At 42.4% G+C, this 14,718-nt stretch overlaps 1 protein-coding gene across 2 annotated transcripts in view; it reads right to left on the reverse strand.

Moving 5' to 3' along the window:
• The window catches only part of plppr5b (phospholipid phosphatase related 5b), a 109,510-nt gene that overhangs the window by 20,139 nt on the left and 74,653 nt on the right, over positions 1 to 14,718 (reverse strand). For both annotated transcript variants that reach the window (XM_026179129.2, XM_026179130.2), the window contains exons 4-5: positions 9,479 to 9,655; positions 7,825 to 7,959 (exon numbers count right to left, since the gene is read on the reverse strand). In XM_026179129.2, coding sequence (XP_026034914.1) covers positions 7,825 to 7,959; positions 9,479 to 9,655 — 312 coding nt within the window. The remainder of the gene's footprint in view (positions 1 to 7,824; positions 7,960 to 9,478; positions 9,656 to 14,718) is intronic.

Genomic DNA, 14,718 nt, shown 5'->3' on the forward strand with positions numbered 1-14,718 from the left:
TCAACTATAAGGGGATCAGTGTGCAAATACAGTGGGGCAAAAAAGTATTTAGTCAGCCACCGATTGTGCAAGTTCCCCCACTTAAAATGATGACAGAGGTCAGTAATTTGCACCAGAGGTACACTTCAACTGTGAGAGACAGAATGTGAAAAAAAAATCCATGAATCCACATGGTAGGATTTGTAAAGAATTTATTCGTAAATCAGGGTGGAAAATAAGTATTTGGTCAATAACAAAAATACAACTCAATACTTTGTTACATAACCTTTGTTGGCAATAACAGAGGTCAAACGTTTACTATAGGTCTTTACCAGGTTTGCACACACAGTAGCTGGTATTTTGGCCCATTCCTCCATGCAGATCTTCTCGAGAGCAGTGATGTTTTGGGGCTGTCGCCGAGCAACACGGACTTTCAACTCCCGCCACAGATTTTCTATGGGGTTGAGGTCTGGAGACTGGCTAGGCCACTCCAGGACTTTCAAATGCTTCTTACGGAGCCACTCCTTTGTTGCCCGGGCGGTGTGTTTTGGATCATTGTCATGTTGGAAGACCCAGCCTCGTTTCATCTTCAAAGTTCTCACTGATGGAAGGAGGTTTTGGCTCAAAATCTCACGATACATGGCCCCATTCATTCTGTCCTTAACACGGATCAGTCGTCCTGTCCCCTTGGCAGAAAAACAGCCCCATAGCATGATGTTTCCACCCCCATGCTTCACAGTAGGTATGGTGTTCTTGGGATGCAACTCAGTATTCTTCTTCCTCCAAACACGACGAGTTGAGTTTATTCCAAAAAGTTCTACTTTGGTTTCATCTGACCACATGACATTCTCCCAATCCTCTGCTGTATCATCCATGTGCTCTCTGGCAAACTTCAGACGGGCCTGGACATGCACTGGCTTCAGCAGCGGAACACGTCTGGCACTGCGGGATTTGATTCCCTGCCGTTGTAGTGTGTTACTGATGGTGACCTTTGTTACTTTGGTCCCAGCTCTCTGCAGGTCATTCACCAGGTCCCCCCGTGTGGTTCTGGGATCTTTGCTCACCGTTCTCATGATCATTTTGACCCCACGGGATGAGATCTTGCGTGGAGCCCCAGATCGAGGGAGATTATCAGTGGTCTTGTATGTCTTCCATTTTCTGATGATTGCTCCCACAGTTGATTTTTTCACACCAAACTGCTTGCCTATTGTAGATTCACTCTTCCCAGTCTGGTGCAGGTCTACAATACTTTTCCTGGTGTCCTTCGAAAGCTCTTTGGTCTTGGCCATGGCGGAGTTTGGAGTCTGACTGTTTGAGGCTGTGGACAGGTGTCTTTTATACAGATGATGAGTTCAAACAGGTGCCATTCATACAGGTAACGAGTGGGGGACAGAAAAGCGTCTTACAGAAGACGTTACAGGTCTGTGAGAGCCAGAGATTTTCCTTGTTTGAGGTGACCAAATACTTATTTTCCACCCTGATTTACGAATAAATTCTTTACAAATCCTACCATGTGGATTCATGGATTTTTTTTCACATTCTGTCTCTCACAGTTGAAGTGTACCTCTGGTGCAAATTACTGACCTCTGTCATCATTTTAAGTGGGGGAACTTGCACAATCGGTGGCTGACTCAATACTTTTTTGCCCCACTGTACATAACTCTTTTTTTTAAAGTGCAAAATATAAATACAAATAATAGAATAATTTTAAAATCACATAAACCTATCTTCTTTTCACAATTAAACATAGAACATTTACCATAAAAAAATATTAGCATCATTTTTGAACAAGGCTTCTTCTTTGTGTGACAGAGCTTTAACCTTTGAATGGCACAGCGAACCATAGACAATGATTTCTGGAAATGCAGTGATATGCAGTGATATCCACAACAGGATCATGCCTGTTTTTAATGCAATGCTGCCTGAAGATTACAAGAACCTCTGGCCATCTTTCCTCCTAAGAAACGTTTGCTCTCTAAGGGTGCATTTTTCTTTAAATACCTAGGTATCCTCCTAAAGGTAGATGTTCAAACAGTACATGACCAGGGTAAGTTGGGTCTCTTTAATAAAGGATTTTATTAATGTTCTTGAGACCTCTGCAGTTCTTCAAGTGAGAGCAGAAGATGGCTGACTATATCTGGTAGGGCTGCACGATTAATCGTTAGAAAATCACGATCTCGATTCATACTTATGTGCGATCTCATTTCCAAATGACAACGATTAAAAAAAAAACAAAAAAAAAACGACGACGATTGTACCGCATTTTGATCCGGGACGTAATCTGCATGAAAACAAGCGCTCACTCTTCCTGCTCAACAAATGACAAGGGCGGAGCCTTATACCACGTGATACAGAAGCTGTGCCGTGTGATGCTAAAATTAGCAGGGAAAAAACAACGGAGAGCACGTCAGGGATGACGAGAAAGTGACAGGAGAAAATCCGTCCCGGTCAACCACCCAAACATCAATAACGGGAACCTTATACAGCGCTTCCCTATACCCATCGAACTCCCGCAGGCACAAAGACATCACGGAGGCTATCACTTATCACCTGACCACAGATATGGCTCCCATCAACACTGTGCAAAACGAGGGATTTAGGAAAACGATCAACACCCCAGACAAACGCTACACAGTGCCGTCCCGCAACTATTTTTCTATTGTTGCACTACCTGCTCTATACACGCAGTGTCGAGCAACGGTGGAGACGGAATTTCAAGCAGTACAACGACAAAATGTGAGACATTTGTTGTTTTTATGTTTATTTATTGTTTTTATGTTCAGTCTCAACTGTTACGAAGTTGATGTGCAGTTAATAAGTGCAATAAATATTTATACTGGAAAAGAAAATCGTGAGAGAATCGTGATCTCAATTCTAAGCCAAGAAATCGTGATTCTCATTTTATGCAAAATCGTGCAGCCCTAATATCTGGATAACCCTGTGGAGCTCTTTCTTCTGTGCTACTGTGCAGCTGGAAAAAATGCCAGGATTCTTTCTACTGTGCAGCAATAGAAGGACACCCACCATTTTTCAGGGATGTTATTCTTTGTGAGAATGCTCAGAAAGCAGTCTCTTCTTCATTACCTCAGCAGTGTGCATTTCCCAGATCAGATCCTCGCTGATGTTGACTCCCAAAAAGCGGAAGTCCACAACAGGCCCCTTGGTTTTTGCAGTGTACAGGAACAAGTTGTGTTTTCTACACCACACTGTCAGATGCTCCACCTCATCCCTGTAGGTGGTCTCATTGGCCAAAGGCAAGTGGAGTGTGGCCAATGGGACAGAACAGCATGGAGAGCTGTGGCCACAGTAACATCAGTAGACCTATTATCTCTGTAGGCAAATTGGTATGGATTGAATGTGGTAGAAATGAAGAACATAATGTGGTTCCTGATGAGTACTTCATCACCACAGGAGTCAAAGCTACTGGCCTGTAGTCATTGAAACTGGTGATGGTTTGATTTTTGGCCAGAGGGACGATGACAGACAACTTCAAGCAGGGTTGGACAACCGACTAACAGAGGGACTGATTGAATATCCTCGCGAAGACCCCAGCCAGTTTGCCTGTACAGTCCTTCAGTACGTGAGATGCCGTCAGATCCAGCTGCCTTCCGAGGTTTGACGGCATGCAGCGTGCACCTCACATTGTGCTCCTCCACTGTGAGAATGGGACTTTTGATGGTATCAGGATAGGATCCAGCTGCCTCTTATGATCCCACCTCAAACCGGACAAAGTAGAGGGTCAGTTCCTCTGCCAGACCTGCTTGCTTTAATTGCTGTCCATGTGTTCTTCAATCTTTTTCTTGTAGTCTGACTTTGCCTCATGGATGCTTCTCTTCTGGTTGGCACAGGCTTTGATGTACAGAGCCGCGTCACCAGACTTGAAGGCGGTGTTCCTCTCCTTCAACAGGCTCTGGACCTCCCAGATCATCCAGGGCTTCTGGTTGGGATGGATTTAAATGTGTTTATCCTCTGTGACAATGTCTATGCAGTTGCTGATGTAGCATAGTACACTGTCACAAAACACTTCCAGGTCCAGGTGTTCTAAAATATCCCAGTATGTCTTGCTGAAACATTCCTACAACTGCTAAGAGGCTCCGTCTGGCCAAGTTTTGACTGTCTTTGTGCTATTTTTGTAGCAGTTTTGATGAGTGGGATACATTCCAGGATCAAAAACAGTAATGTGTGGTTAGACTTCCCCAGGTGTGGTAGTGGTTTAACCCTATAGCCCTGTTTGATGTCCACTGTGTTGTCTGTCAGTAACTGCTGGGATACTGGTGGGCAAAATAAACAGTGACACTTCCCTACCAAGACTTTTGGTGCCTGCTAAACTAGTTGTCAACAATTGCACCAATTTAGTCCAAGAATTTGGTGACTGAGACGCCGAACAGAATTTTATTGATCAGTCTCTGTCTCGCTTTGTCTGGCAATCATGTTCAAAAAAGGAGTGGCTGTAGCTCAGGAAGTAGAGGTTATCTAGTAATCACAAGGTTGGTAGTTCATTTCCTGGCTGCATCCATTGGAGCATAAATATTAGATAGAAAGCACATATTTATAACAACAACAAAAAAGCATATGAAGAAGTGCATGAGTGAATGGGGCAAGTTGCTTCGAGTGCTCAGGTAGAGTAAAAAAAGTGCCAAGTTAGAGCTAGAGCATTCTACCAAATTAGTCTCTTCCTTTTCAATGATCCTAGCACTCCCCTGGTTCTTGAAGGCTCTTGGCTTAGCACTCATAGCCCAAATATAGATTGGAACAATAATTGTATCTCTGGCTGGAGTCTCAGTAGTCACCAAAACTGTTTAAAGTTAGTTTGTGTTCCTAGCCTGTCTACCTGCCTGATCTGTCTTTTGTCCCTGGTGTATATCATGGGCTAGCTGACATTTTCAGTAAACACAGCTCTTTCTCTCTCTCCCTCCATACCGGCCATATGACTGCTCTATTGATCTGCTTCCTGATGCTCTGTTGTTTTCAAGATGTGTGTACAGTCTCATAAAACATGAACGAGAGGCTTTGGAGAAAGTACCACAGACTCACTAGCTGCTCGTATAATCCGTCCCTGTTCTCCGCCCGCTGGATTTCTTCTTTGTAGAAAAAAAAGAGGATAAATCAGATTTTCTTGATTTCCATGGTCTGAACATGGAGTCAGAATTTCAGAAGTACCCCCAAAACAGGATACAGCTTCAGCAATTCCTGGGGTTTGCAAACCTTTAGGGAACAGAGGAGCAGAACATTCACTGATTGCTGTGATTGAGTAAATGAACCTTGCCTAACTCCACTCTGCCAAACACCTCAGCTGATTCTCTTTTGCCAGTAGATTCAACCTAAGCATAACCACCAGCCAAAGGTGCTGATCATGCTGTGGATTAGGATATGATGTAGTAAAGAATGCCGGTCGAGGATAAGCTGCAAGTGGACAGAAGCCAGCATGGAGCCCCTGACCACAGAGGAGGGTGCAGCAATTTAACTGCTGAGAACTTTTTTTATATGATGTTTCATGTTTTCCCTTTAATGTTATTTTTTTTTATTATAGGATTGGTGGGTCGCCTGGAGGCTCTCACTGGGAGGGGGAAATGCCATGGTTCCTCAGTCCTCAGTGCGTGTGTGTGAATGTATGGATGTCTGTTAGTTTGCATTGGGTGGGATGGGCCTCATCCCACGTTCCTGCCCTTTATCTCCACACAGCTGCTAGTGATCACTCACCTTTTCCTGGTATCTTGGTTTGGCTGCCAATACTTAAGAGAATGAACCCTTGGAAAAATGTGCCCCGTGGAAACATCACTAAGTTCTTATGCTTTGGGTTGGGCTTCAATCCTCACTTCAATAAACTTTCTGAACTGTCATGTGATGGAGTCCTGGTGGTTCCCTTGATACAGCTAGCATTTGCTGATGTACGCATGTTAACAATAAACGGAGATGATGCAAATAGTTTTCAAAAATCATTACATGAAATAACTTTTATGTATTATGTAATGTCGCAACTTTACTCATTTATGTATGGTTAATCAGGATTTTCAACATGGGCATCATGGCAGTGAGGTATGATTAGTGGTGTGGCTGTAGAAGGGAAATAAGTGCCCGCTCATGCAGGATGGCCAGGTGGTGCAGGTCTCCAGGTCTCAGATATCTTCCCTTGATCCAGGAGAGATATCCAGCGTTCAAGAAAGAATACAAGGTGGTAAAGGCAATCCCTGAGTCAACAGAACCTGGTTCCCAGAGGGTCTTTGGTAGGGGCATTTGTAGGTGGATATTAAGTGTGTACATTGGGGATGTTCACTGATATCCTGTAGTACCAGTGGAAATGAAGTACAAGGGCAGAAAGCACAGAATTGAGGCTGCTGCTAGCTCCCAAACGCTTGCCCTGTTTCTGGGAATAGATTGGCCAGGGTTTAATAAGTTGATGGGACAATGTATGGAGGTGTGTGGACGACAGACAGGGAAATATGGTATATGTGCTGCATGTGGGGGTGACACAAGGTTGTCCATACTGTGGAGAGGGAAGAGGAACCTGTAGAGCCTCTGATGGCTCCCGTAACACACTTCATGGAATAGTTTCCACTTGAGCTGTGTCATCCTGATTAAAATTTACTGTCAGTTGGTGCAGCCTGATGCACCACGAACCCACACACAGAATTCACCCAATCGGTGACTGTGACCTGTTGCACTACAGTGTGCTGACTGTTAGCAGTATAACATGTTTTTCATTTGATACTTTGATGCATTTACTCTGCAGAGTGATTGTAGATGACTCCTCTCATGTCACATTTAACTCTTATTAAGCAGACCAGATGTACCAAATCAACAGTCTGAGTTTCAGTGGAGATTTTTAGATTCTGTCTCCTTCATTAATTTATTTCTTATGGAAATGGCAGATCAATATAGGATGAAACATTGCTGCCAGAATGTTGTTTGCATTATTTTAATGCAAATACATTTTGTAAATACAAAATGTTTTTAAATGATGATTGATTTATTCATGGAAAGAAGCTCAGGTATGCAAGCCTATGAGACTCTACTTGAAAAAGTGAAAATTGCTTGATATGCATCAGTGACACAACCAGTTATTAATTTTAGGGGGGGGGGGGGGGGTGCTTTTTCATATAGGCCAGTTGTACAAACTGCTTTTTGCATTTACCTGTGTTATCTTTGTATAATATTATACATTTCTTTGGTGATCTGAAACATGTGTGATCAGCTACGGGACTTTTCACGGCACTGTACGATCCAGAACACTGTAGTAGAAGTTAGATCAAAGTGTCCTAACATTGGAATCATGCTCCACATGACTTGTATTTTTGCTTGGTATGCAGACTGAGTCAAATATGTTTTCTACACTAATACATACATCAGATACAGTGGATTTAAATGCATCAGCTTTTGCACACATTCCAACGTTCTACCAATGATGGTTGAAGACACTAGTCCCATTATCACTGTATTTAAAATCTAACACACATGCTTGATTTGATGTTCAGCATTTACCCAGGGTGTCATATATGATTGTATTTAAGTTCCTGACTTTATCTAAGTGGTATCTTTAAAAGTCACACAGCCTAACTCTTTAGATTTTTATAGCGTTTGTATAATCCAACATTGTGTCTTGACAGTTTTTACAACTCTTAAGGTTACCTTAGCATATTAAACTTCTCCTTTCCCCATTTGAGGCTGATGTTTGACTTCGGAGGTAATATTTCTTGATCACACAAGTCTTTAACTAAGACACCAACATTTATTCCTGTCCATTGATTTATAAACTTATTTCTTTTTTTAAACAACTAGCTTCAATTTCTTAAAGTGTGAAATTGTGATGAAGTATTTTAGCAGTGTGCTCTGTTGGGCAGTACCAACCTGTGAGGTGATGTACTTCTCCAGCGGACTCTCCCCTTGGCCAATGTTTAACATGGCTATATTGGGCCGCTGCTCCACTAGTGACTCCTCGCTCAGTAGTAACTTCCCTTTGAAGTTATGGACCACACACACCACCTACAAGCGCAAATATAACACATCTTTAAATTAGTATGGTTCTATGGCCAATGTGGCACATACACACAGTACCAACAAAATATATAGTTGTTGCGTTCGTCTTTCTGATCCTCCCCAGTTGGTGTCTGGTCTTCTTTTCTGTGCATCTTTTAAGAAAAGTAATGGTCCACCATGCCTATGCTAGTTCCATTCCCTGCTTCAGAGAGTCCTGCATCCCAGGTTGCTGTCTCCACTGAGCCTCAGGTATTACCCCTGTTCTGTGGCGGTGTGTCCCCAGGACCTGAACCATTTTCCAGGGGGCAGGATTGCTGGAGGGGAGTTTTCCTCCAGGGTGATCTTGTGTTTGGCTGTTCTCCACACTTATTCCCCAACGATGCCAATGATGGCAGACAGTTGGTGTCGTAAACCACCGCCTCTGTTCAAAGATGGTCGCTCACAGTGGACATAGATGCTTCTTTCACTCCTCTTTCAAACCATCTGTCCTCTCTGTCCAAAATGTGAACATTGGCATCCTCGAAAGAGTGTCCTTTGACCTTTAGATGCAGATGGACTGCCGAGTCTACCCGTGGAGATGGCTCTTCTATGTTGTGCCATGCGCTTGTGAAGTGGCTGTTTGGTCTCTCCAATGTAGAGGTCTGAGCATTCCTCAGTGCACTGCACAGCATATACTATGTTGTTAAGTTTGTGTTTAGGAGTTTTGTCTTTGGGATGAACCAGTTTGTGTCTGAGTGTGTTGCTGGGTCTGATGTACCTCGGAGTACCTCGTGCTTGGAGAAAACTCTCCTTTTTTCTGATACACCGGCTACATAGGGGATGACAATGTTGTTGCGTTTGTCTTTCTTATCCTCCCTCACTGGTGTCTGATCTTCTTTTCTGTGCCTCTTTGCTGACTTGATAAAAGCCCAGTTAGGATAACCGCATGTTTTAAGAGTTTCCTTTACATTCCTTCTTCTTCTTCCCTTCAGGCTTAGAGGGAACATGTTCTGCCCGGTGGTGTAGGGTCCTGATTACTGAAAGGTAGTGTTCCAGAGGGTGGTGGGAGTCAAAGAGGAGGTACTGGTCCATGTGTGTGGGCTTTCTGACCTACCATTCATTAGCTCAAGCATCAAACAACATGTATGCTTTAAAAGCATCAATGTAAGAGAAACCTAAGGTAAGATAAACCTTTATAAGTCCCACATGTGGGAAATTTGTTATATATCAGCTCCTTTCTGACAGCATGGTGGAAGTTTCTAAAAATGACGGAGTCTCCATTAATCCCACACAAATGTACACCCATTTGAAACAACCCTGATATACTACAAACACTAATATGTTTAACTTTCCAGATTGGAGTTGTAAAGGAATTAAATATATTTGAAGGAACAGACTTTATTCCATTTGACAGACTAGTTATTTATTTTTATTGCATTCACAAACTCCAATCAGCCTTTTATGGCTGAGGAGTAATAAAAAACTTTCTTAAATCAGTTATTTCAATCAGTTTACAGTACACATGAGCTTTGGGTATGAGTCTCACCAGGAAAGTGGCAATGGCAGTGCCAATGATAAAGCCAGCGATGACATCTGACCAGTGGTTGCGGTATTCAGCCACACGGTTCAAACCAGTGAGGAAGGCCAGACACATTAGCCCGAGAGACAACACTGGCTTAGCCAGACGAGTGCCTTTTGCCTGCACGGTATACGTCACATACATCTGCAGGGAAAGAGACATACAAGGACAGAGAGAAGCAAGCATTAAATCATCAGAAATGTCTTGTAACATCACTGGCTTCACTCCATTCTATATTATCCCAAAATGCAGCTAAACATGGAACAAAAAGTACGGAAGTTTGTATTTGGTTGATCATTTCTTTCTTGTAAGAACTTTTTTTTCACAGTAAAGCATACTTGTGGGAAAGCCTGTATATTTCCTCTTAGTGGGTGGTTGAGTATGTGTGCTGCACCCATGAAAAACTTGCCAAATCTGCCAATGCCAAACAGCTTATTCTGTTACTGACTCTTGTTTGATGTTGTTTATTGGATTAGCTGATTGAAGTCTGAAGAAACAAGTCATACTGGCAATTTAACAATCTATCCATTTAACAAACAAAAGCCTGAGTAGTATGTGGAAGAAACACTCACGTGGCATCCTATTCTTCAATCAGGATTTATGGCAAGTTGGCTAGGAGAAACTCAAAACGAGTCAATAGCAGTATCAGGTGTTTGGCATTGCCACAGAAGATTTGGCAAGTTTTTCATGGGCACAAACAACATAATTTATTTAAAACCATCCATCCATCCATCCATCTTCATCCGCTTATCCGAGGTCGGGTCGCGGGGGTAGCAGCCTAAGCAAAGAGGTCCAGACCTCCCTCTCCCCAGCCACCTCCTCCAGCTTGTCCGGGGGAATACCAAGGCGTTCCCAGGCCAGCCGAGAGATATAATCTCTCCAGCGTGTCCTGGGTCTGCCCCGGGGCCTCCTCCCGGTGGGACATGCAAATGCATTTTTTCTGACAGATGTAGCACCATTAAGGGGAAATAAACAGGCTTTCCATGAGATTTATTTACAACAAAGAAACTACAGAACAAAAAAGTTTATATTTCTGTCAGTATTTGAAAACAAACTTAATAAAAAGAATACTAAATCAGATTCTTTACTTTTAAAGTTGTCTGTAGGTAAATATTTGCTCAAAATGAAGAATGGAACATAATCGCATTAACGCGGCAAATCTCCATTAGCCAATTACCGCAGATCACCCTGTGCAAGGGGCTGCACGGCGCTAACGAGCTAACCACGCTAATGCGTTGATGCCATGCAGCCCCACATAGCCCCCCAAACATAAAATGCTATGTACAGATATGTAAATGGTAAATGGCCTGTATTTGTATAGCGCTTTACTAGTCCCTAAGGACCCCAAACACAACCAGTCATCCACCCATTCACACACACATTCACACACTGGTGATGGCAGCCACCCTGGGGCGCATTGACAGAGGCGAGGCTGCCGGACACTGGCGCCACCAGGCCCTCTGTACTCTCTACCACTTCATTAGTACAGGGTTGGACCCCCTCAGACTTGCCTTGCTTCATAGTGTAACTCAGGGGTCAGCAACCCTGGGCACACGTGCCACAGCTGGCACACGAAGGGTTAACTGATGGCAGTGATGGCAAGCCCATAGCTGGGCATTTGCCTGGTGGGCCGATGGTGATTTTTCGTTTTTATGGGCCGATGATTTTTTTTTTTTTTTTTTTACTAACAGTATAAACAATGAAAGGTGATGGATTGGCCAGACGTTGGCAGATGTGTAAAAATAAGTCAGTTGTTTGGTGGTGGCTATGGCGGAGCTTCCACAGAGGCCAGCAGGTGGATGAGGGAAGGGGAGGCAGGAGGGGGAGGCAGGAGGAGGAGACACCCGAGGTCCGAGTGTCAGGTGAACTGAACTTCAGGTAAGAAGTTATGACCTGCAGTCTATCTGGGTCAGATATAAACCAAGTTTAGGTGGAGTTTATTTTCGTTGTGCTGACTTTTTACAGTCAGTTACAATAACACGTACTCCGTACTAGCTAGCATGACGGAGTTTCTATACAGCTGGGTGGTGCTATGATGTTACTGATAGTGAACTTTATTTTATTCATAAGGTTACCCAGATAGCAAGGAGACATTGAACTGATGTTTATTTTTAGTTATTCGTTATTTGAAGGTTGACGTATGTATGATATTACCAAAGCTGACTTAAACAGAAGGAGGAAAGCATAAATTTCACATAAATTTCAAAGCATAAATACCAACGCTGAACAAAGAAAACATTTTCATGTCATACCCTACCTGGAACTTATGTAGAATATCATGTTTTTCCTCTTTTTATTGACATTGTGCTTTTTTTTTCATATCCTCAATTCAGATCAGTGTCTTCAAATTATTGTTAGTTTTTAACCATTTTTGTGTGATGTTGTAAATTTTACTATAACTTAAGGCAAAATAAGCAAAAAACACAATGCAGTTCAATACTAATGTTTTGTTTTGTTTTCTTTCAGACCTTTCAAACCTTTTATTGTGGAGGTTGCTCATCATCAGAGTCAGTTACAGACTCTGATGATGAGCAACCTCCACAATAAAAGGTTTCCCCAGGCACCATGTGTGAAAGTACCACGTAATAATGTAATGTTTAGTGTGTGTGTATATATGTGTGTGTGAGAACAGGAACCTTTGTAGACGAGTTGTATGTAATCTTTAATTTTATGTTTTTTTTCTAAACAGCCTCCACCACTCTGCAGTCTGCCCCCCAACCCACTACTAGTAAACATCCTGATGCCTTGGCCAGCTACCGGCTCCTTTCGCCAACCTACACAGCTATGCAACCTCCCCAGCAAATACAGGGAGTACAGAATTATCAGGCAAGTTGTATTTTTGAGGAATAATTTTATTATTGAACAACAAGCATGTTCTCAATGAACCCAAAAAACTCATTAATATCAAAGCTGAATGTTCTTGGAAGTAGTTTTTAGTTTGTTTTTAGTTTTAGCTATTTTAGGGGGATATCTGTGTGCAGGTGACTATTACTGTGCAGAATTATTAGGCAACTTAACAAAAAACATATATACCCATTTCAATGATTTATTTTTACCAGTGAAACCAATATAACATCTCCACATTCACAAATATACATTTCTGACATTCAAAAACAAAACAAAAACAAATCAGCGACCAATATAGCCACCTTTCTTTGCAAGGACACTCAAAAGCCTGCCATCCATGGATTCTGTCAGTGTTTTGATCTGTTCACCATCAACATTGCGTGCAGCAGCAACCACAGCCTCCCAGACACTGTTCAGAGAGGTGTACTGTTTTCCCTCCTTGTAAATCTCACATTTGATGATGGACCACAGGTTCTCAATGGGGTTCAGATCAGGTGAACAAGGAGGCCATGTCATTAGTTTTTCTTCTTTTATACCCTTTCTTGCAGCCACGCTGTGGAGTACTTGGACGCGTGTGATGCAGCATTGTCCTGCATGAAAATCATGTTTTTCTTGAAGGATGCAGACTTCTTCCTGTACCACTGCTTGAAAAAGGTGTCTTCCAGAAACTGGCAGTAGGACTGGGAGTTGAGCTTGACTCCATCCTCAACCCGAAAAGGCCCCACAAGCTCATCTTTGATGATACCAGCCCAAACCAGTACTCCACCTCCACCTTGCTGGCGTCTGAGTGGGACTGGAGCTCTCTGCCCTTTACCAATCCAGCCACGGGCCCATCCATCTGGCCCATCAAGACTCACTCTCATTTCATCAGTCCATAAAACCTTAGAAAAACCAGTCTTGAGATATTTCTTGGCCCAGTCTTGACGTTTCAGCTTGTGTGTCTTGTTCAGTGGTGGTCGTCTTTCAGCCTTTCTTACCTTGGCCATGTCTCTGAGTATTGCACACCTTGTGCTTTTGGGCACTCCAGTGATGTTGCAGCTCTGAAATATGGCCAAACTGGTGGCAAGTGGCATCTTGGCAGCTGCACGCTTGACTTTTCTCAGTTCATGGGCAGTTATTTTGCGCCTTGGTTTTTCCACACGCTTCTTGCGACCCTGTTGACTATTTTGAATGAAACGCTTGATTGTTCGATGATCACGCTTCAGAAGCTTTGCAATTTTGAGACTGCTGCATCCCTCTGCAAGATATCTCACTATTTTTGACTTTTCTGAGCCTGTCAAGTCCTTCTTTTGACCCATTTTGCCAAAGGAAAGGACGTTGCCTAATAATTATGCACACCTGATATATGGTGTTGATGTCATTAGACCACACCCCTTCTCATTACAGAGATGCACATCACCTAATATGCTTAATTGGTAGTAAGCTTTCGAGCCTATACAGCTTGGAGTAAGACAACATGCATGAAGAGGATGATGTGGACAAAACACTCATTTGCCTAATAATTCTGCACTCCCTGTAGTCTGCGTTCAGTGCCTTCTCTAACGACGGTATGCTTTGAAACAATGAGCTGCATCACAATTTCATTGTAATCTTAACTTCAAAACACTAATTTATGCTATTAAATATCATATTTAGCTTTTTTAGATTCCAGAGAGTCTGAGGCAAATTCTAAAATATTCTACTTTGAGATTTTATATAGGATTTCATTTGTATGTTAAAAGGCTAAATTGTAAACAGTTTTAACAGATTGAACTACTTAAACCTGAATGCAAAATGTGAAGCCATCACTTATGGATATAGTTTTTTTTCTCATCACAATGCTTATCCAGTTTATCACAAGCCAGTATTCTTTGTGTTATTGTTCTTTTGAACAGATTCAGCCTTCCAAAAACGTATAATCATGATAACAGAGCTGATCAGAGAAGTCGGGACCCTCCGTGAAGAGTTCAGAGCCTTTGGTTAATCCTGCAGCACTGAACCTGTTGATGCTGGGGTATTGCCTCTGGATTAGCCTTTTAACATAGATGAGATGAACTGCAATGACCGAAGGTGAATAAAGCAATGGTAAGTTCTTAAAGGTTCTGGGAAATTTGTAACCCAGAACTTTAGAGATTATCAAATTCGGTTAAACTGCATAAAAATGGCCTTCTCCTGTATGTTCTGCTTGAATATACAACAGCAGGCTATCGTTGGAAGATCCAATAAATAGGAATAGAAATGCATTTCACTGCAAATAGTTTGGTTTATTCATTTGATCTCTAGAAAATTAGGCTTTGAGCCTTTCAGCTAATGGCTCTTTGAGAATCAAAGTGAGGCAGCAGTTTGCTGATTTCTGCCTTGTGACTTTCATATTAATCAGC

The sequence above is a fragment of the Astatotilapia calliptera genome, chromosome 9, assembly GCF_964374335.1.
Source record: "Astatotilapia calliptera chromosome 9, fAstCal68.1, whole genome shotgun sequence".
In the NCBI taxonomy this organism is placed as follows: Eukaryota; Metazoa; Chordata; class Actinopteri; order Cichliformes; family Cichlidae; genus Astatotilapia; species Astatotilapia calliptera.